Raw genomic sequence first — 23722 nt, 5'->3', positions numbered from 1 at the left:
AGCAGGAAGCTGGGGTGTGAAGAGAATTTTTTTTATACAGAGTCGAGGCTCGTGAAAGAGCTAACATTTATCAAACAAACAAGCAAACAAAGTATATAATAAGGGGAGCGGTCGACAAGATGGGGAGAGAAGGTGAGGAAGCACACAAACACAACATTTGAGAGCAGGGACATCGGGAGATGTTTTTGGAGGGAGAGGGCCTGGGGGGAGGCAGGATAGGTATAAAACGCAAGGACACTAAGGACTTCCAGGAAAGAAGTCCAAAGTCACCTCAAAAAAGTGGATTTGGGGTGAAATTAGCGGGGGTAGAAAAGATCAAGGTTTTGGATTGGGGAAGATAAGAGATGGTGGTGAACAGCCGTTTTAAAGACCTGGAGGGAGGAGTGGGATTGAAGAGAGTGAGGGAGTTTGTTCCAGAGGCGAGAGAAAAGAGGAATGAAGGAGTGAAGGTGAGCAGAGAGTCTTGATTTTGGCAGTTTAACCATAAGAGGGTTGCAGGCAGATCTTTTGCGACCTGCAGGAATATTTGGGGGACAGAGCCCAGAGAGAGCTGGGGGAGCAAGGCCGGAGAGGAGTCGGTAGAAGACGGAAAGACCACCAACCTGCCTGCGGTGATTAAGTGAAAGGCCCTCGGAGATAGCGACATCGCGGGAGATTCCAATGATTCTGAATGCATATCTGGGTTCCACGTGAATGATAGAGATCTGTAATCTGGTGGTGAAAGAAGGCCGCATTCCAGTGGATTGGGAACTGAGTACCCTCGTCCCTCTATACAAGGGGAAAGGTGACCCTCTGGACTGTGGCTCGTATCGAGCGACAAAGTTATTGGAGCATGGAATGAAGGTATTGGAAAAGGGTGTTGGAGAGGAGGATAAGGAAGAAAGTGAAGATCGACGAAATGCAGTTTGGATTTATGCCAGGAAGAGGAACGACAAACGCGCTTTTTATTGTGAGGCAGTTGCAGGAGAAGTTGTTTCTTGGGTTTGTTGATCTGGAGAAAGCATTTGATAGGGTTCCACGTGAAGTAGTGACATGGACATTGAGGAAGTTAGGAGTGGAGGATTGGTTGATCAGAGTAGTGATGGCAATGTACAAAAGAGCGCGTACAGCTGTAAGGACGAAGGACGGGAACAGTGGTGAGTTTGAGGTGAAGGTGGGAGTGCATCAGGGGTCGGTACTAAGTCCACTACTATTTGTAGCTGTGATGGAGGTGCTGGCTCGGAACATAAAGGAGGGTTTACCGTGGGAGTTGTTCTATGCAGATGATCTGGTGTTGATTGCAGAAAGTATGGATGGACTGAAGGAGAAGACGAACAAGTGGAAGGAATGTATGGAGGCAAAAGGTCTGAAGGTGAATATCGGAAAAACGAAGGTGATGGCAAGTGGTAAAGCATGTGGTGAGGTGGAAAGAACTGGGAAGTGGCCGTGTGCTGTGTGCAGGAAGGGTGTCGGCGTGAATTCCATTCAACGTACAATGTGCGCTGAGTGGGTTCATCAAAAATGTAGTGGTTTGAGAGGGTCATTAACCAGTGTGGCAGCTACATTCAAGTGTAAGGTGTGCACAGAGGGAGCTGTAGATGGAGGAAATGCTGAGTTGGATATTGGAGATGGCATGAAGCTGGAAGGTGTGAAAACATTTTGTTACCGAGGAGACATGCTGAATGGAGAAGGTGGATCAGACTCGGCAACGGTTGCTGGAGTGAGATGTGCATGGAAGAAGTTTCGGGAACTGAGTGGCGTGCTGACGAGGAGGGGAGTGTCATTGAAGCTGAAGGGAAAGGTGTATGCTGCATGTGTGAGAAGTGTTATGATTTATGGGAGCGAGGCATGGGTAATGAACGTAGAGCAGCAACGAAAGCTGGAAAGGGTGGAAATGCGAATGGTTCGGTGGATGTGTGGAGTATCGTTGAGAGAGAGGAAGACAAATGATGAATTGCGAAAGATGATGGGAATGGAGCCTGTGATGGATGCTGTGAAGAGAAACAGTTTGAGATGGTTTGGTCATGTGTTGAGGAAGGATGAAAGTGACTGGTTGACAAGTGATGGAAATGAATGTAGAAGGAAGTAGAGGACGGGGAAGACCGAGAAAGACTTGGCTAAAGATGGTCGAAGAAGAAATGTGGGCAAGGGGGTTAACAAGGGGAGATGCAGAAAATAGGGCAAAATGGAGAAGATTGTCATGGGGACTGCAAGGCCAACCCCCGCTCTTGTCGGGAAAATGGCCTTTAAAATGCCTGTTGTTTGTTGTTTGTAGAGTTAAGCTTGGAGGTGAGGAAGATTACTACGGAGGGGGTAGTAATCAGATTCAGGAAAGTCTAGATACTACCGTACTCAATAAGGCCTTCTCTCACCTGTCCAGTTATACTGGAACATATGGGTGACACATATGGTCCCCCTCACAAAATCGAGACTTTATTTATTTATTTTTATTGTAAGGCGGTGGCAGCTCATTGTAATGAAAATTAATGATTTTGTACTTTTCAAAATACATTTTATGGACATCCCATCTCACCTGTCCAGTCATACTGGAACATTCCAGAAAGTCTTCTCTTTTCCTTTTTGTTCAGTCATTCCCTTGCTTGTGTCCAACTGTTGCAAGTGCGGGCAAGGGGGGAAGTCATTCCCAAAGCTTCACGATCAGAAAAAGCTGCAATGGGAAAAAACTCAGGTTTCCAGTTACCTGTACCTAGTGAAGTGAAGGTAGGTTGAGAATTTTTTTTATGGGCTCATTATATTTAGGATCAAAGTTTTACACTTAACTGCAGGAATGATGGATTTGCATGTACACGTGACAAGAAAACTGAAGAAAAGCAGAACACAGCATTGTCTGGACATGCAAATCTGAGGGTTGCGATATATTAATAATTAAAACAATTTGTACGGACTCAATTGAATCATAAGGAAATCACATGATCTCCAAGTAATTGAAATACATGGGTGGTTCACACAAATAAAGTACGAAAACTGGAAGTTGGTCTCTTTTTTTTTTATTAAACAGGGTCTAAGACTCATTGAAGAACTGTCATGTACAAACCACAATGCAAGTGTAGACATCAGACAATACAGGCCTTGACGTGATCAGATGAGACAAACACAGCTCTGACCTTAGGGTTAGCAACTTCCTAGAGCACACTGGGTGGTGGCGCTCCTTCCGGGGTGAGTCGGACATGATCTATTTATCAGACCAGCATATAATCAAATACAGATCAGCAGAGAGATACACAGCTGCTGTCTACCGAGCAGTGGGATGATGTCATATACAACACAACGTGGAGTCACCTGCAAAAAGAGTTTTCCCAGAGGATTTGAGACATCATTTGTACATGCCATATTAGCCTTCACAGACAATATGGCATCAATCCTGTATGTGATTGACTGGTACAAATTCTACACACATGATGGGAGTATATTACAACACTCAATCAGAAAGGCTTCTTGAGGGAAATTTGTGCCGGAAGAATCTGCTCCTCAGCTTATTCTTGAGAATTGACCACAATGGATCAGTATTATTTAAATCTGGTGAATGAGCAAGCTAGGGAAGATGTTTTACTTCACTTTCATGTTCTTTGAACCAGGATTTAATATTTAGTCTTGGAACATTATAGTCTTGGAAAATGGCACCTTCTCCAGGAAGCAAACTTTGTATAGGATGCAATTTATATCATCATAAACATCACAGGATGCAATTTGTTGGTCACTATGGATGAATTCATGGTCATTAGCAGTTACTCTGAAATGTACTATAATAATCAAGCTTAAAGATTTCCATGAGATTGCTGCCCAAATCATTAAAGAGCGTCCTCCATACTTGACTGGTATAAATGATTTCACTGATCTTATGGACAAGGAAGTCAAGATCTGCATCCTTGGGTGGTCTCCAAACGTAGACGCTACCATTTGTTGGAAATAAGGTGAATGAGGACTCACCTGACCATATTACGTTTGTCCGATGTTCCAAGATCCAGTCCTTGTATTCCATGCACCAATATTTGCAGGATAACTTTTTTTTTAATAATCAATGGTATTTGTGTGGCATCTCTGCCATGACACTCCATTTTGTACAACTCACGAGTGGTTGTGATAGACTTTGAGTGGGTTAGGTGTGGGTTCAGTTCAACCACTTCTGCACCTGTTCTGGTATTACTAATTACAATTTTTGACAACACACACCTATCCCGATTATCCAACTTGCACTTCTGACCACTTCTGTCCCCATCCCCCCCCCACCGCCGCCGACCACCCCCACATTTAGTAAATACACTTTGCAATATTTGTTACAAGAATAAACATTATATGGAATAATCCATCCAAAAACACCTCAAGAAAAACTCAGTAAATAAGTGTAATTATTTTCATCTGGTATTTCCACTTTTTGTGCAACTCCTAAAGATGACAGATAAGACTGGGCCCAACATACCGCTTTGGGGAACTCCAGCCACCAGGTGGAGAGTGGAGGAGAGAGTTCCATTGGGAGCAACACTGACTGCATGAGTGGAGGAAGTCAGAAACCCAGGAATTAAGGCCTTCTATGCTATTAACAGAGACCTTGGCAAGCAAAGGAGGCCAGACTGGCGAATGCCTGAGATATGTCCAGGGAGTCTGTCCTAACCTCTTATGCGATTGAGGACATCTAATCATTGCTGAGAGAGGAGCAGAAGCTTGTCCAGGGTTTAATAACTGGGACAGAATCCATTCTGATGGTCAGATCCAGTTTTTTTGAAAACAGGAAAGATGACATTAGAAGCAATGATGGATTCCATGACTTTGCTTGTATTTGCAAGTAAACTCACTGGTCTGTAATTAATATGATCTTCTTTTTTTTTTGCACAATTGACATTTTCCAACTTGCAGGCCAATGGGAGGTGGCCAAAGGAAAAACTAATGCAGACAAAGGGGAAACAAGAAAGGCAGAGCAGGATTCGAGAACATAGGCACTGATGCCATCTGGGCCTGTTGCTTAAGCAGGGTCAGGGCCGGACAGAACTTTTCTAAATTCGAGAGAGAACATGAAGTCCAGTAGACTGTGGACATGAGGGGCAAGATGGGTTGGGTACATGGGATTTAGAGGCAACGTTTAGACTATGTCTTATCTCTAGCAGAGTCTGCCGTAATTCCGTTTGAGTTGAGGGACTGGATAGAGTGGGAGCAAACACCTGAGATGGACTGGATAAGTTGCCACTATGACTTGGAAGAAGGAGATTGGTTTGAGAGTTTGGCCTTCAGAATTTAAATATGGTGGACGCACTTGTGAGCCTAATCCCTCATGGAATGAATGAAAGTTACCCTCGGTCAAGTTAGCTTTTCATGCTGAGAAAGAAAGAAAGCTGCCACTCCAGATGATTCAGTGTACCAGCATCTAGAGGATGGATAGGATCACCATAGGCATTATGGGATAAACTGGTGCATGACAGAAAGTAGACGTTTGTAAAAATAAAATAAAAAGATTCCCAGGTGGAATCGATATCAGGTCCTGTGAAGATTGTCCAATCCTTTTGTGAGAGCCCTGCTAGTTGGCATGTGCAAACAACAGCCATATCCTGTGTTGTTGTGGTTGCTCCTTTAAAATAGCTAGATAGATATGGGCTAGGCCAAAAATGCTCAGAAGAGCCAATGGGGGTAGCAGAGGAACAGGAGAGATAGGATGGAAAGTTATTCAATACTCGGTTCAAGAGGGAGAACATACCAGCTGCAGAAGTCCAGGCTGGGAGGTTTACAGATGGAGTCAGTCCCACAATCACCTTTACAGATGGAGTCAGTCCCACAATCACCTTTACAGATGGAGTCAGTCCCACAATCACCTTTACAGATGGAGTCAGTCCCACAATCACCTTTACAGATGGAGTCAGTCCCACAATCACCTTTACAGATTGAGTCAGTCCCACAATCACCTTTACAGATGGAGTCAGTCCCACAATCACCTTTACAGATGGAGTCAGTCTCTGGTTACAAATCAGCAAAGTAAATTATGGATTAATTTTAGGAGATAAAGGAATCGATTTATTTCAGTTTCAAGTCAATTTAAGCAAATAATGGAAGGAATGCTGTGATGTCGAAACCAATGCTAACGCAGTGCTCTGCATATCGTGGTTTGAAAATGCCATACTTTCACAAAGCAAGGTTTGAAACTAAATTAAATAGTGAAAGTTAAGTCATTTTGAAGGATGTGGCAACAGTCCATTGATTAGAGGGTTATGAGGTTGGGGATTGGGCAGGAGGGATTAATTCCGTCTTCAACGACTTGATGTCGGCGGTGCTTTCGGACTCATCACATGATCTCTTGAGCGATTCTGAAGAGTTTTCTCCAACAGCCCACAACACCAGCTGTCCGTCTTCATCACCGGTAACCAACCTACTTTCTGCAGCCCCTCCCTCGAACCAATGAAAGCAACGAACGGGCGCACAATCTGTGAGGGTTTCTGGTTTGGGGGATAAGAACTGAAGGAGAGGGACGAGCCCCTCTTTTTGCAGCTGGAGGAGGTGAATATGCCCAGTGCTTGCACCTCCGACAACTATTAATCCTTCATCTTGTGCAGCAGAGAATCCTCCAACAAGGTAGGCCAGTTCAACTCCACCCACTATATCCTGTACACCGCACAACAAAATTATTCTCGCACACATGTACAGGTAAAGCTTAATTATCCAGCACCTTACCAATAATAAAAGGACTAACCTTAGACTGTTAAAAAAAAATTTTAAAAAACCCTTCCGCATACAACTCGACTAACCGGCACATTGCACTAACTAGCACCTCAAGTCCAGCAGGTTTTTAAAACAAACTTTACGCATGTGTGTTTGTGCACAGGGTGTTTCAAAAAGATTGATACAACTTTGACTTCCTGCCATTTCTTTGTTTTTTGACCTATACCGTTTTCCTTTTCAGGGTTTGGTGGTGTCATCGTGGTATTTGTTCCCCGGGATTTCTAGCTCCGTAGCTCAACTATGCCATTGACAGTGCAGCAGAAGACAAAAGTGGTGGCTCTGTGGTATGAATGAATGAATGATCGTTTTAAGGCCATTTTCCCCACTAGAGCGGGGGTTAGCCTTGCGGGCCCCATGACAATCATGGTTCCCTGTTTGAGCAATGTTTTTATGGCCGGATGCCCTTCCTGATGCCAACCCTTGGTCACGCTCTTACGATGCGCAGGGATACGGTGCACCTATTCTAAACCGGGGTACACACCGGGATCATTCATCCCAGCAAGCTGGTACTCAATTTGCCGACCTCGGAAGGATGACAGGCTGAGTCAACCCCCCTGGCGTTAATTCAGCGATCGACCGGGATTCGAACCCAGGATCCTCGGATCCCAAGCCGGCACCCTAACCGCTAAGCCAACACCAGGCTCTGTGGTATGAGACTAAATCAACAACAACATTTTCTGGGGGGCAGAACCACCTGAGATCACTGAGAGGTACCTGAAAGGGCCTAAGGTCACATGCTTCTGCGCCTTCAATGCCAGATGGGGAATGCTAGGGCCTTACTGGTTTGACAATGATAACAGCAGGATGGTGACGATCAACGGTGAGCACTACCGGGCCGTACTCCAGAAGTTCCATAATGATCTAGCCCAAAAGGTCACCCCAAACCAGCTCAGCATGACCTGGTTTATGCAGGATGGTGCACCCCTGCATACGGCTGGTGACATCATCACTTTCCTGCAGCAGCTCTTCAGAAACCGCCTCGTTGCCCTGGGTACTGCTCTGTCTACGTCAACTGCCCTGCCACACTGGATAATCTGAAGCAGGAGGAGTCAGACTACCTCCAGGCAGTGCCACATGAGACCTACAGGAAAGTTGGACAGAACTTTGGAGTCAGGATCAATGCCTGTCTAAACCGTGGAGGGGCACACATCGTGAACATCAATTACAAGGATTTTGCGTTAATGCCAATTTCAGACCTTGGGCTCTCATTAACTCTCGGAGTGATTTACTGCAATAGCAATCAGTGATAGAAAATACCATGTCATAAGCTTTCAAGAAATGTTTGGTTCACGTCCCTGAGTTTTCTGTGTCTTTTTAAATAAACGTTTAAAGTTTTATCACTCTTTTTGAAACACCCTGTATATATACGGTAGAACCTCGATTTAACGGATTTTGGATTTAACAGACAAAAAAAAAAAGTTTGTGGACCATCCTCCTGGTCAGATTATGTGTAGTTCAGTCTTTGCCTTTATGCGTTTCTTTGTTTTTTATTAGCGTATAAAGTTGTACAAGTGATTTACAATGGCTTCTAAGGACAGTGGTGCTAAAAAAAAATCAAAAAAATCTGTGAAGTAAAAAAAATTTAAAAAAGAAAGTGTGTAAAAAAAATTAAATGGAAATCGGGACCTCTGCAGAACAGCTTGGGTGCGTGTTGAGTGGTGTGAGAAAGATTGCGGTACAGCCCGTGTGTGTGAAAGGAGTGTGAGTGAGCATGGGAGAGTAGTGTGGCATGAGAGAGAGTGTAAAAGGTTGTGAGATGGCCCGAGTGAGTCAACGGTGTGTGAATGGTCATGAGGTGGATTGCGTGCATGAATGGAGTGAGAAAGACCATGAGATACTCCATGTAAATGAATGTTGTGCGAGGGATCATGAGGCGGCTTGTATGTGTGGTGTGTGAAAGACAACGGGACGGCCACTGTGCGCAAGTGATGTGAGGGCCGCGGGACGTCCCACGACTAGAAATGGCTTATGGAAGTCCCACGTCGGGAGAGTGGGTGTGGTGAAGGCCGTGGGTGGCCCGGATACAAGTGACGTCTGCGGAGATTCCATAGCACGAGCAGTGGCCATGCCAGACATGTCGGGGCAACAGTGTTGCGCAGAAATTAAAGTTAATTGCAAAGCTAGTCTGGTATCGGTTGCCTGCGTGTGTGACGAGTATGGTGTAAAGAAACAAACGTGTGCGATTAGATTAGCATCCAGACTCTGAAGGTGTTAATTCATAAAGCATTCACCTCATCAGCCTCTTAGCTCCAACCCAGAATAAAAGTATTCTGAGTCACTTTGGTTATTAATATATTTAGAACCACAAGTGATACAATGATACACTTTGGTTTATATGATACAGAAACTCATCAGGTTTTGTGCACACCATCAATACACTTCAATGTGAGCTCCGTTTGTCACGCGCAGGACATCAAGGAGGTACACGAATTCTTGCCATGTTCGGCTCAGAATGTTTGCGTCCACCAGTGCACATGCAGTTGTGATCCGAGAACGAAGATCCTGCAGGTTTACCACCTTGGTGTTGTAGACAACATCTTTAACAAACCCCCACAGAAAAAAAAAAATCAGGGGGGGGGGGGGTCATGTCTGGTGATCATCGAGGCCAGGCGGTTGGACCATCTCAGCTAATCCAGCAACCTGGAAATTTTTCATTCAGGACGGCTCAAACGAGTAAGGCCCAATGAGTGACAGCGCCGTCCTGTTGAAAAATGATATTGGGTTGCAAGTCTTCAATCTGTGGTAAGGCAAATCCTTCCAACATGTTCATGTAAATTGTTGAGGTCACTGTATCCTCTGCAAAGAAAAACTGACCCATCAAGCAATCATGGAGAAGGCTGCACCAAACATTGACCTTTGTTCTGTCGCACAGGTGTTCAATGACCACGTGGGAGTTTTCAGAGCCCCAGATCCTCACATTGTGTCGGTTGATCTTCCCCGACACATGAAAGCAAGCTTCGTCTGTGAACATGACCTTTTTCAGGTAATCTTCGTCATCCTCTGTGCGACTGGGAATTTCCAAGGCAAACTCCTTGGGTTTGGGTCCTCATTTGGTTTGAGTTCTGCAGAATCTGTACCTTATAGAAATAAAACTTCAGTCTTTTGGCAGAATTCTGTGTTCAGTGGTGGTTGGTAGTCCCAGTTCTCTGGATGCGCTTCGGATTGATTTTCTGGGACTTTGTTGAAATTATTGACGCACTCTTTCAACGGCTGCCGCACTTGTGCTTGGTCGACCGGTACTTTCCTGTTTCTGACAACTTCCAGTCTCCTTAAACCTCTTGTACCACTCTCAGATACTAGTCCGCGATGGTAGATTCCTTCCCACCTTGTACGGAAATTACACAGAACTTGAGTGTCAGATCTCGTCTCGATGAACCATTTGACGCACTGAGCTTTCTCCTGTGGAGTCGCCATTTTCTTTTACATTAAAACACCAAACCTGAAAATAAATAAAACTTTGAGTTTCTGTATTATATAAAACAAAGGGTATCATTATAAGGGGTGCTGCAAAACATTTTACCTTCCCCCCCTCCCCTCCCCCCCGAGGCATGCTTCCTTTGATGCACGTTAAAATAGCCGAGAATAGAATAACGCACATGCGACGCGTCGTTCAGTCCTCGACAAAACCATCACAGCAACGACAAGCGAAGAAAAAGTGACGACGTGGACGCAAGGTACGCACACGGCACGTACGCACGCACACGTCATGTACGAATGCGTGCACAACCATAACGGGTTCTCGGGGGGGAAAAAAAGGTAAAATGTTTTGCAACACCCCTTATCATTTGTGGTGCTGAATATATTAAAACCAAAGTTGTCCAGGTCTTTTTGAAACACCCAAAACTTTACAATCATGCTTCGTCTTTCGAACATACAATCCATCCACACCAACACGGCTTTTTAAATGACATTAAACTCTTAATGCAAAGCGCTAAATGCAGAAAATCGGACATTGAGAGTTGATTACACATTCACAACACAATTCACACCTCGTTCACATAGGCTGCCCTCCCTCACATAGGCTGCCCTCCCTCACTCTTCCGCCATCTCACACGTCATTCTCCCCACGCGTTCCATACCGACACAAGAGTCTCACATGTCATTCTGTCTTCTACCGACTCCTCTCCGGCCTTGCACCCCCAGCTCTCTCTGTGCTCTGTCCCCCAAATATTCCTACAGGTCGCACAAGATCTGCCAGCAACCCTCTGATGGTTAAACTGCCGAAATCTCGGCTCTCCGCTCACCTTCACTCTTTCATTCCTCTTTTCTCCCGCCTCTGGAACAAACTCCCTCACTCCCTTCAATCCCACTCCTCCCTCCAGGTCTTTAAAACAGCTGTTCACCACCATCTCTTATCTTCCCCCATCCAAAACCTTGATCTTTTCTACCCCCACTAATTCACCCCAGATCCACCTTGTTTGAAATTCCAACTTCTTTCCTGGAAGTCCTGGCAGTGTCCATATGTTTTATACCTCTCCCACTGCCCCCTTCCCACGCCCCCCCCCCCCCCCCCAAAGCCCTCGCCCTCTCTCAGATCTCTCGATGTCTCCATGTCTCTCGGTCCCTGCTCTCAAATGTTGTGTTTGTGTCCTTCCCCCTCTCTCCCCATCTTGTCTACCGCTCCCTATGTTATATGTTTTATGTGTCGGTTTGTCTTTCTGTGTGATTAATGTTCGCTCTTTCACGAGCCTCGATATTGTATACAAAAAAAAAAAAAAAAAAAAAAAAAAAAAAGAGAGAAAGCATTCCCTCCATGGGTTCCAAATTAATGTGCTCGAGCGTTTGGCAGGCATGCTCAGGCACTTTTCTGAGCATTTTTTTGGTGTAATCACGATTAACAGTGGCTCATAAGATTAAAGCAAGTTGTACCAGTGACCATGGTACAAAGAGAGTGCTTTTAGATTTTATTATTACTGTAGTAAAAATGTATTTATAGCATCAACTTATTCATTTTATATTTTAAAAATCATTCTTGTATTTAATTACATAAATTAAATAAATGTAATTTTTTTAATTGAAATTAATAAATTAAAATAATTAAAATTAAATAATTCAAATAAAAGAAAAGAAATCAATTAATATTTATTATTAATAATAAATTATTAATTATTAAATAAATTTAATATTATTATTAAATAAATATATTAGTCTGGTGTTGGGCTAGCGGCTAGGGTGCCAGCTTAGGATCCTAGGATCCTGGGTTCGAATCCCGGTCGATCACTGAAGCCAGGGGGGTTGACTCAGCCTGTCATCCTTCCGAGGTCGGCTAATTGAGGTAATTCCCTGTTTGTCGTAAAAAAAAAAAAGGCGACAAAAAGGGTTGGCGGCAGGAAGGGCATCCGGCCGTAAAACATTGCTTCAAAAAGGGGACCAACAAAAACAACAACAACCACGGTGCCCGAAAAAGGCCAACCCCCGCTTTGCGGGGAAAAATGGCCTCTAAAGGTTTTTTTTTTTTTTTGAAATTAAATAAATATATTAAATAAATTTAAAATTACAAAAATTAAAAAATTAAAGTAATTCAAAAATAAATTAAATCAATTAGAATAATTTAATAAAAATTTTGTATTTCAATTTTAAAAATTAAAATCGTTTAATAAAGTTTTTTCTGTAAAAAGCAGGATTTCATTTGTGTTCGGGAACAAATTAATCACTTATTACATGTATTTACAGGGGATTTATTCATCCGTTTTACAAACATTCAACTTAAGAACACATTTTCAGGAACACATTGTATTCGTAAACCAGGGACTCCCTTCCCTGTATTACGAGAGGCACACGCTCCCTGAGGGAGCGGCCAGGGAGGTTTATTATTAATTTTTTTTGTATACAGAATCAAGGCTCATGTAAGAGCAAACACATTGAACATGAAAACATGCACAGACACATAAACATGCAATGAAGGGAGCGGGAGACAAGAGGGGGAGAGAGGGAAGTACACAAGCACAACAACAGTAGAGAACAGGGACGTTGGTAGATCTGTGGACGGGTGGCGGGGGGCTGGGGGAGGAGGGAGGGTACACGGTATAAAGCAAATTAACACTTCTAGGAATTTCAGGAAATAAGTCGGTATTTAAAAAAGGTGGATCTGGGGTGAATTAACGGGGGTAGAAAAGATCAAGGTTTTGGATGGGGGAAGATAAGAGATGGTGGTGAACAGCTGTTTTAAAGACCTGGAGGAAGGAGTGGGATTGAAGAAAGTGAGGGAGTTTGTTCCAGAGGCAGGAGGAAAGAGGAATGAAAGAGTGAAGGTGAGCAGAGAGCCTAGATTTTGGCAGTTTCACCAGAAAAGGGTTGCTGGCAGATCTTGTGCGTCCTGCAGGGCGATTTGGGGGACAGAGCACAGGGGGAGCAAGGCCGGAGAGAGCAGGGGGAGCAAGGCCGGAAAGGAGTCGGTAGAACACAGAAAGACCACCAACCTGCCTGCGGTGAGAGAAGGTTATGTTGCTATCCTTATTCAAACGTGTTATTAGTCCCCTACCGGAGTACACCGGAGGGGACTATAGGTTTGCACTCCGTCCCTCCGTCTGTCGGTCAGTCAGTCAGTCAGTCAGTCAGTCAATCAGTCCGTCAGTCAGTCAGTCAGTCCGTCACGCAAAGAACAGCTTTCCGGACTTTTTTCCTAAACTCTTAATGCTAATTATTTCAAACTTGGTACGTGGTTTCGTCATGATAAGTTACACATCACGTTCGAACTTCACGACGTTTCGATCATTTTTGACAAAGTTATGGCACTTTGAACTTTGGTAATTTCCCCAACAGTTTTCCGGGTGACAGACTGCCGGTAGGGAACATGTATTGCAGCGCAATACTCAGAATGCTTGTTAGTCCCCTACCGGTGTACACCGGAGGGGACTAGAGGTTTGCACGCCGTCCCTCCGTCTGTCAGTCTGTCTATCTGTCTATCTGTCAGTCCGTAACGCAGAGAACAGTTTTCCGGACTTTTTTTCTAAATTCTTAATGCTAACGATTTCAAACTTGGCACATGGTTTCCTCATGATAAGTTACAGAGTAAGTTCTAACTTCACAACGTTTCGATCATTTTTGACAAAGTTATGGCACTTTGTTTATTCTAGAGTTCTCCTCAAGCAGCACCGCGCGCCCTCAGCCTCGTCTCGCGAACATCAAAAGCACGACACAGCGCGCGCTTTCGGGAGGGGCGGAGCCAAGCCGAGCAACATATCTACACACATCTATCATTGATCGTGAACCGGAAAATATAATAAATTACTGATATTTAGCGACTCCAAAGGTTCTTTATCAACAACTTATTTTCTCGTGCTTCTGCTGACCTGTCTGCAAGGTGTATAAATCGAAGTCCCGAGTGCGAATCACAGGTGAGCCCGTCCTGAGGTAATTAGCGATTGGGAACGATTCAGAACCTGTGGGTAAATAACCCTTGGTAATTTCCCCAACAGTTTTCCGGACGACAGACTGCCGTAGGGGACATGTATTGCAGCGCAATACTCAGAATGCTCGTTCATAATACGTCTTGCTGCATATAGACCATGGGCCAAACAAGCAAAATGTGTCTAGGTTTTTACTTTTGTGACCCACCTCTGGTATCTAGCTGAAATTTTGCATATATTTAGTTTATTTTTGTTTGTTTTTTTGTTTTTTGTATACAAGATCGAGGCTCGTGAAAGAGCGAACATTTATCACACAGAAAGACAAACCGACAAACCGACACATAACCGACAAACTGACACATAAAACAAATAACATCGGGAGCGGTAGACAAGATGGGGAGAGAGGGGGAAGGACACAAACACAACATTTGAGAGCAGGAACCGAGAGACATGGAGACATCGAGAGATCTGTGGGAGGGAGAGGGCTTTGGGGGGGAGGCATGGGAAAGGGGGTGGGAGAGGCATAAAACATATGGACACTGCCAGGACTACCAGGAAAGAAGTTGGAATTACAAACAAGGTGGATCTGGGGTGAATTAGTGGGGGTAGAAAAGATCAAGGTTTTGGATGGGGGAAGATAAGAGATGGTGGTGAACAGCTGTTTTAAAGACCTGGAGGGAGGAGTGGGATTGAAGGGAGTGTGGGAGTTTGTTCCAGAGGCGGGAGAAAAGAGGAATGAAGGAGTGAAGGTGAGCAGAGAGCCGAGATTTCGCCAGTTTAACCATCAGAGGCTTGCTGGCAGATCTTGTGCAACCTGTAGGAATATTTGGGGGACAGAGCACAGAGAGAGCTGGGGGAGCAAGGCCAGAGAGGAGTCGGTAGAAGACAGAAAGACCACCTACCTGCCTGCGGTGAGTGAGTGAAAGGCCCTCAGAGATAGCTTCATCGCGGGAGATTCCAATGATTCTGAAAGCTTTGGTTTCAACAGCGTGAAGCCGAGCTAGGTGTGAGGCAGGAGCACCAGCCCATAGGGGGGAACAGTATTCCATTGAGCTGCGGATGAAAGCCTTGTATGTGGTGAGGAGCTCAGGTGTGCCTAGGAAGGACTTCGCACGACGGAGGATGCCCAGTCGGCGACTGGCTTTGCAGGCCAGCTTGGAAATGTGGTTTTCCCAAGAAAGATCATGGCAGATAGTGAGACCCAAAAGCTTGAGCGACAGAACTTCTTGGAGAGGATTGTTGAGAAAGTAGATGGGAGGGTTGTCCAGTCGATCTTTTCAGAGAGACATAGTAAGAGTGTGAGATTTGTCAGGATTGAAAGACATGTTCCACTTGTTTGACCAGTCTGTGATTTTGTCCAGGTCTTCAGAGAGTGAGGAGGCTGCAGACTGCCGATCTGAGGGAAGAGGAATGGAGCGGCAGAGAGTGGAGTCATCAGCAAAGAGATAGAGAGGATTTTCCAGAGAGTCGGAGAGATCATTGATAAAGACCAGAAAAAGCACAGGGCCCAGCACACTGCCTTGGGGAACTCCAGCCTGAACAGGAAGGGGAGATGAGAGAAATCCATTCAGGGCCACACGTTGACTACGACCAGAGAGGAAGTCCGCAAGCCATGCATGGAGCTTTCCATGGATACCATAGGAGTAGAGTTTGGTGAGCAGAGCTGGGTGCCAGACCGTATCGAAGGCACGTGATATGTCAAGGGAGACAGCTCTGATTTCCTGTTTGGCATTGAGGACCTCCATCCATTGTTGAGACAGGAGAAGCAGCATGTCCAGAGTAGAGTGACCTGGTCTGAATCCAAATTGATGATCAGAGATCAAGCCATTGGAGAAGAGGAAAGATTTCATATCCGAAGCAATGATGGATTCCATGACTTTGCTGATAATTGGGAGCAGGCTGATTGGTCTGTAGTTAAAAGGATCTGTTTTTGCACCTTTTTTGTGTAAAGCGGTAATGTTTGCTGCTTTCCAGGATGCTGGCAGATGACCTTGAGCAAAAGATAGGGTGAAAAGAACAGAGAGAGGGTGAGATAGAGTGGCAGAGCAGGATTTTAGGACCCGTGGGCTGATGCCGTCTGGTCCAGTTGCAGAATCAGAGTCGAGGTTAGACAAAAACTCCTCCACCTTGTCAGGAGAGAAGGACACAGAGTCCAGGAGCAGTTGGGTTCGACTGGGAAAGGTGGGAACAGAGAGAGATGGGTTTGGGACTAAAGATTTTGAGGCAAACACAGAGTTGAGGCATTCGGCTTTGTCACGTGCGATGTCGACTGTGTGGCCATTTGAGGTAAGGGAGGGGATGGAGGGGGAACAAACACCAGAAACGGATTTGACCAGACGCCACCAGGATTTGGAGGAAGGAGACAGGTTTGAGAGTTTGTTCTTGAGTGAGGAGAGATAGTGCTTCCTGGCACTCCTGAGGGTAGACACACACTTGTTCCGAGCTTGGTGGAAGGAACTGAGATTGCCTTCAGTTGGATTAGCCTTCCAAGAGGCAAAGGCAAGTTGTTTCAGGGCAACTGCCTCACCACAAGATTCGGTGTACCATGGACGGGAGGAAGGGTAAGACAACTGAAGACGAGATGGGATAAATCTGTGCATGAGAGAGATCAGTTTGCTTTGGAAGAATTCCCAGGAAGAATTGATGTCAGAGGCAGTGGAGATGGGAGACCAATCCAGACGATTGATGGCTGCTTGAAGCCCGTCCCAGTCGGCCTGAGTGAAATGCCAGACTTTTCGACGCTGAGGAGGCTCTCTGAGAATGGCCAGAGAGATGTCCACTTTGACAAGCACATGATCAGAAGAACCGATTGGAGCAGAAGAAGAGCAGCAGACATTAGCAGGGAAGTTTGTCATAACCAAGTCCAGAAGAGAAGAAACTCCATTGGCTGAGATCCGGGTCGGGAAATTGACAGATTGTGTCAATCCCAGTGAGTCACAGAAGTCCTTTGCTGAGGTGCCATGACTGGTGAGAGAGGAACCCACACCCAACCAGGTGGCATGATGACAGTTGAAGTCACCACATATGAGGAAGAGAGAGTTGGGATGAGTGGATAGAAGTTGGTCCATGTTGTCAGAGAGTGAAATGTAAATTGAGTCATCACTGTTTGGGGGACGGTACAGAACACATATGAACAAAAGGTGGGAGCGGAGAGGAAGCCGTAGCCAGAGGTACTCCTGGGGGTGAGGAGGAGAGAGGGCAGTGCAAGGAGAGTGAGGAAGAGAGTTTTTGATAAAGATAGCCACCCCACAACCAGGACGAGGCTCAGGTCTATCATACCGGAAGAGGGAGTAACCAGGAAGAGATATTGAGGAATCAGAGACATCTTGAATCAGAGACATCTTGTTTAACAAGCGTTACGCCAAGGTCCCCCGTCGTTGAAGTGATGAGTAGACAAAGTGGAAGACGCAAGGCGGCCATCTTGGATTTTGACGTGGCGACCCAATTTTCAATAGCGTTCTCCCTTATGCGTAGATACACCCACACACCAGATTAGAAGTTAGTAGTTCGTTTATTTTTCAAGATATTTCACTCACAAGGTTCAGACATATATATGGTGGCGGCCATCTTGGATTTTGACGTGACGACCCAATTTTCAATAGCGTTCTTCCTTATACCTGGATACACCCACACACCAGATTAGAAGTTGGTACTTCCCTTATTTTTCAAGATATTCCGCTCACAAGGTTCAGACATACATGGCGGCGGCCATCTTGGATTTTGACGTGGCGATCCAATTTTCAATAGCGTTCTTCCTTATGCGTAGATACACCCACACACCAGATTAGAAGTTAGTATTTCTTTTATATTTCAAGATATTTCACTCACAATGTTCAGGCATATATATGGTGGCCGCCATCTTGGATTTTGACGTGACGACCCAATTTTCAATAGCGTTCTCCCTTATGCATAGATACACCCACACACCAGATTAGAAGTTAATAGTTCGTTTATTTTTCAAGGTATTTCGCTCACAAGGTTCAGACATATATATGGTGGCGGCCATCTTGGATTTTGACGTGGCGACCCAATTTTCAATGGCGTTCTTCCTTGTGCCTCGATACACCCACCCACCAGATTAGAAGTTGGTACTTCGCTTATTTTTCAAGATATTCCGCTCACAAGGTTCAGACATACATGGCGGCGGCCATCTTGGATTTTGACGTGGGTTGCACCCACACACCAAATTCGAATGCGGTCCTTCACTTACGCATGCATGCACGGACGGAGGGGAAAACCATAGTCCCCCTTTCGCTCCGCAGTGCGACGGGGGACAAAAATCACTTATAGAGAATTCATAACTCGTCAGTGCAGAAAGTTGCACATTAATTAGTTATGCTAATTAGCAAAATATATAGCGCCATCTTGTGTCCGTTATTTTTCGCTGTGTATAACTGAATGGGAATTCTAAATATAAAGTATGTAGTCTATGTAAAGATGGGGAAACTGGCCAGGAGGGTGGGTGATCGAGGTCCTACACACACACACACACACACACACACACACACACACACACACACACACACACACACACACACACACACACACACACACACACACACACACACACACACACACACACACACACACACACACACACACACACACACACACACACTAAGGATTACTCTCAAGTTCAGTGGTAATATTGCTTGCCAAGGTAACTTAAAGGTACGATCTCACCTTCCTCCTGACATCCTCCACATGAATGTCTTCAACTTTATCTTCACCATCAGGTCCAATATTCCACAACCAGAGACCCTCCGTGTGTGTGGTGCAAAACAACCTTCCCTCGCCCTTCGCCACGTCCTCCCATGCTATTGATGCCACAGAGCTCTCGGAGTTGCATGTCAGAGTCAACGCATGCTCCTCCATCGACTGCTGCAGGTCGAATACATTTACGAGACCATCTGCGCTTCCAGTGGCAAGACGGTCGCGGCACGTCGGGTGGAAGCATATCTGTGGACGGAAAGCATTTGCTCATTGTGTAGGGGCTCAAACTTAAACCGGGAATGAATCCAGCAATTGCGCCGGAGCAGAGAGAATGCCCAAAACCAAAATGGAAATCTCAGGTGTTACCTGTGTGATGTCATTACTGTGCGACTCGCTGTACACTCCCATTGGCTCCATAGCATGGTTACTTCCACGGTGTCCAGCCCGGACGTCCCAGAAGAGCACAAAAGCATCCTCATCGCGCAGCTCCGTGCCGGCGGTTAGCAAAAGCTGTGTGGCGTCGACGTCGAAGCTGGCCAAGGTTTGTCTGGGATAGGACTGAAAAGCTGCCATGGGATAGTTCCCAGGTACTCGTGTGTCCCAACAATAAACCTCACCAGTTTTTAATGCAGAGTATAGTGTAGGAGTGTCCTTCCCGCAGCGCAACCCGACGTTGACCCCTTTCTGTTGGGGGTGTGGGAGGAGAAGAGGGGGATGGTGTCGGAACTGCAGATTCATGCAGTACACAGGTAAAGCACTCAAAACTACACTTTTGTTCCAAACTAACGTTCCTCATTTCATGATCACTCCATGCATTGTTACAATTATAGACAAAAGCCAGGAAGATAACATATTTATTACATACGCAAAAAATTCCATCCACATCCACCTTGTTCACAACGACCCTTGTGTGTACATAATAAATGTACGGCAGCAAATAGGTTTATATATTTTATATATATATATATATATATATATATATATATATATATATATATATATATATATATATATATATATATATATATATATATATATATATATATATATATATACACACACACACACACACACACACACACACACACACACACACACACACACACACACACACACACACACACACAAGTAATGGGTGAACAACTTACAGCTGTTCTGCAGCAACGTAAGTAAATTAAGCCTTGAAAGTTGATGCAAACAATTCCTACAGGTGTCCCAACCTCTGCTGATTACTTGATTACAAACCCCCTGTCTGTATAAAAGCAGTATTGGAGCAGACTGTTATTACACCCTCTGAAGCATTATTTGGACAACTGGAGGAAACTCTGACAGGAAGAGGTCTGGCAGACCCAAAGCCACAACAGAATCAGAAGACAAGTTTCTGAGAGTCAACAGCTTGCGTGGTAGGTGGCTCACAGGACAACAGCTTCAAGCACAACTTAACACTGGTCGAAGTAAGCAAGTCTCAGTTTCAACTGTGAAGAGAAGACTTCGAGCTGCAAGTTTGACAGGTCGAGTGGCAGTCAGAAAGCCATTGCTAAGATGGCAAAATAAGAAAAAGAGGCTTGCCTAGGCCATGAAGCACCGCCAGTGGACTACTGAAGACTGGAAGAAGGTCTTCTGGACCGATGAATCAAAATTTGAAATCTTTGGTTCATCACGCATGGTTTTTGTACGCCGTCGAGTAGGCTAAAGGATGGTCCCTCAGTGTGTGACACCAACTGTCAAACATGGAGGAGGAAGCGTGATGGTCTGGGGCTCTTTTGTTGGATCCAGAGTCGGCGACTTGTACAGAGTGACTGGCACCCTCAACCAAATGGGCTACCACAGCATTTTGCAGCGCCATGCAATACCCTCTGCTATACGCCTAGTTGGTCAGGGGTTCATCCTACAGCAAGATAATGACCATAAACACACCTCCAGGTTATGTCAAAACTACCTTCGAGGAAAAGAACAAGACGGTAGGCTTAAAATCATGGAATGGCCAGCAGTCTCCAGACTTAAACCCCATCGAGCTGGTTTGGGATGAACTGGACAGAAGGGTGAAAGCAAAGCAACCTACAAGTGCAACACATTTGTAGGAACTTCTGCAAGTGTTGGGAAGAACTTCCCAAACAATATTTGATTTCCATTGTAGAAAGAATGCCACGAGTGTGTTCGGCGGTTATATCTGCAAAAGGTGGCTACTTTGCTGAGTCAAAAAATTAAATTAAATTTTGTTAAACAAAATGATTCCATGATTTCTTTTTTATCTCCAATTGTTTATTTGTTCTATGCGTAATTTCAGAGTACATTGAGACATTAAACTCCGTAAATTTCCAAAAAAACTGGAAAAATTGAGGTGTTCTAAAACTTTTGACCGGCCGTGTATGTATGTATGTATATATACACTAGCTTCGTTACTGAGGAACGGGCTTATTTTAGCTGAGGATAATGACTGTACCTGAGTTGCTGTGTTGTCATGATTTACACCAATCATAATACAAACAATTATTTTGCACAAATGTATTTGTTGTGTTTGTGATATTATATTTTTATAGGCAATTTAGGTTGAAGATTTTGGTTGAATGTTTTTTTTTCCAAGAAAGAACCCCTCAGCACATACCTAGGGGAGGGGTAGTGTTACGTGCTCCTCCCCGACCCCCTGGTCACGGTGTACCTCCGAGCCCCGAGAGGAGTCACGGCAGAAAAATGTGTTATTCTGTATGTCAAAGATCAACGGTGAAGCCACAACAATTGTTACAAACCAACTGGTATTGTATTAAGATCACACAAGAATAACAGTACAAAACAATAGTAATCAATTGTACAACAAATAGTATATCATTCCTATGATGGTACCATCAGGTTCGTACAATATAACTCACTGTGCTCCAAGTGAGCGAAAAGAAGAAGATTCCCAATGTCTCTATTCCCCGGCTTCAAGCCAAAGTCGATCCGCTCCAGCGATCGACAGATCAATGTCCAATCGAGACCAGAATCCCGTTGGGTTGGCAGTTACAGTCCGGCTGCCAAAGCTGTGCAAAGGCGCCCTCCAGGCGACTGGGAAATCCAGAGGCGCCCTCCAGGCGACTGGGAAGTCACACCCTCGGGTATGGACGTTCCAAGGCTCACAGTCGGCGAATCTCAGATTTACCTTCAAAATCCGCGTTGCACACACACACACCAGATGCGTCTGAATGCGGTGAAAACGGCTGAAGTCAAGCAAAGAAAAACCTTGCGCGACGCGCCAAGGCTGAAGCGAAGCAAAGAAACCTTGCTCGACGCGCAAAGCGCGCGAGTCAAAATGGCCGACGGCCCGTACTCAAGACATAACGGCAGTCCAACGATTCTCTTCAGAATCGACCGCAAAACCTGACACGCAGGTTGATCTGTCACAGCGATAACAACTCTGTCGCAGGAATCCCTTTCCTGGGAAACCTAAAGTTCACTCGTGACTCTTGCTCGCCAACGTTCGCTCCAGACCGCAAAGCAACTATGCTTCTTGTCCGACTCCACTCCTCCGCCTTCTTTTTCTCCTCCTTTTCCTCTTCGTCCGGTTCCGGTTTCATTTAAAACTAACTTTTTCACCTTTTGAAAACAGTTCATAAACAATAAACCTTTTGACAACAATAATAGTACATGGAATCGAAAATGTTTACAGTGGATGAAAACCACCACAACGGAAGTGACAAATCCATAACAGTAGGTGCAGACTGGAAGTTTGGGATGATTACACCTCACCACCACGTAATTCAAAATACCTCCCCACCAAGTAATTCAAAACACCTCACCACCAAGTAATTTAAAACACCTCACCACCAAGTAATTTAAAACACCTCACCACCACGAAATTGAAAACACCTCACAGCCATAAAACACGTAATAAAAACACCTCATCACCACGAAATTGAAAACACCTCACAGCCATAAAACACGTAATAAAAACACTTCACAACCACGAAATTAAAAACACCTCACCACCACGTCATTTAAAAACACCTCACCACCACGTAATTCAAAACACATCACCACTTAATTCAAAACACCTCACCACCACATCATTAAAAACACCTCACCACCACGTAATTATAAATACCTCACCACCACGTAATTCAAAACACCTCACCACCACGTAATTCAAAACACCTCACCACCACGTAATTCAAAACACCTCACCACCATGTGATTTAAAAACACCACACCACCACATCATTTAAAAACACCTCACCACCACATAATTCAAAATACCTCACCACCACGTGATTCAAAACCACCACAACGTTATTAAAAACACTTCACAACCACAGAAACAAAAATTTGAGGGAGTCGTTAAGTGACAACACAGACACTGCCCAAATGTGTAGATATATAGGCCCGAGATAAATGACTGTACCCGAGTTGCCGTTTTGTCATGGTTTAAACCAATCATTAATTCAAACAATTATTTTGCACAAATGTATTTGTAATATACGTGATATTGTGGTGCTGCGCACACACGACTCGATTGCCAGAGAGGTAGGCCACAACGCGTTGGTATATCAAAACGTCTTTATTCAAAGCTCGCACTTCAGCACTGAGCGGGCTCGAGCTTAAAGCCCGCATATATATATCCCGAGGCCACGCCTAGTCCCCGGGCGTGGCCGATCGGTCGATAGGCGGGGCATGCATTCCAGTTCCCCGCCTGGACGTTCGCGCCACCTGCTGGTGCGCTGGATTCTTGTCCCTTGTGTCCGCCACACACGCCCCCCCCAGAATTCCCGCGCACCTGAAGGGTGAGTTTGCGGGGAAGCCGGATGACCCGGCCGAAACGCCCCCTGGCGATGGGTGCCGGGCTGGGGGGTGGCGGGACGGCGGGGCTGGGGGGTGCCGGGGATCTGACCGCCAGGGGGCGGCCTCGACGCGGAGGCAGAGCTGCTTGCGGGGGGTGGTCCGGATCGAGGTGGGCCGGCTTGAGGCGGTCCACGGAGATGCGATCCGGG

The 23722-nt window shown here is 45.2% G+C and overlaps 1 protein-coding gene across 3 annotated transcripts in view; it reads right to left on the bottom strand.

Moving 5' to 3' along the window:
• Nucleotides 1–2971: 2971 nt before the first annotated feature.
• Nucleotides 2972–23722, bottom strand: part of WDR89 (WD repeat domain 89) — a 32954-nt gene continuing 12203 nt past the window's right edge. For 2 of the 3 annotated variants that reach the window (XM_068101401.2, XM_068101402.2), the window contains exons 3-5: nt 19128–19445; nt 18732–19007; nt 2972–6582 (exon numbers count right to left, since the gene is read on the bottom strand). In XM_068101401.2, coding sequence (XP_067957502.1) covers nt 6190–6582; nt 18732–19007; nt 19128–19445 — 987 coding nt within the window. In that variant the 3' untranslated portion in view covers nt 2972–6189. Of the gene's footprint in view, nt 6583–18731; nt 19008–19127; nt 19526–23722 lie in introns of all 3 variants that reach the window. The other variant, XM_078766632.1, reaches the window with a different exon arrangement.

Source organism: Myxine glutinosa, chromosome 12 (genome assembly GCF_964187855.1).
Source record: "Myxine glutinosa chromosome 12, kmMyxGlut1.1, whole genome shotgun sequence".
Taxonomy (NCBI): Eukaryota; Metazoa; Chordata; class Myxini; order Myxiniformes; family Myxinidae; genus Myxine; species Myxine glutinosa.
Note: the sequence above shows the minus strand (reverse complement) of the source record. Positions and strands in the feature narration are given on the sequence as shown.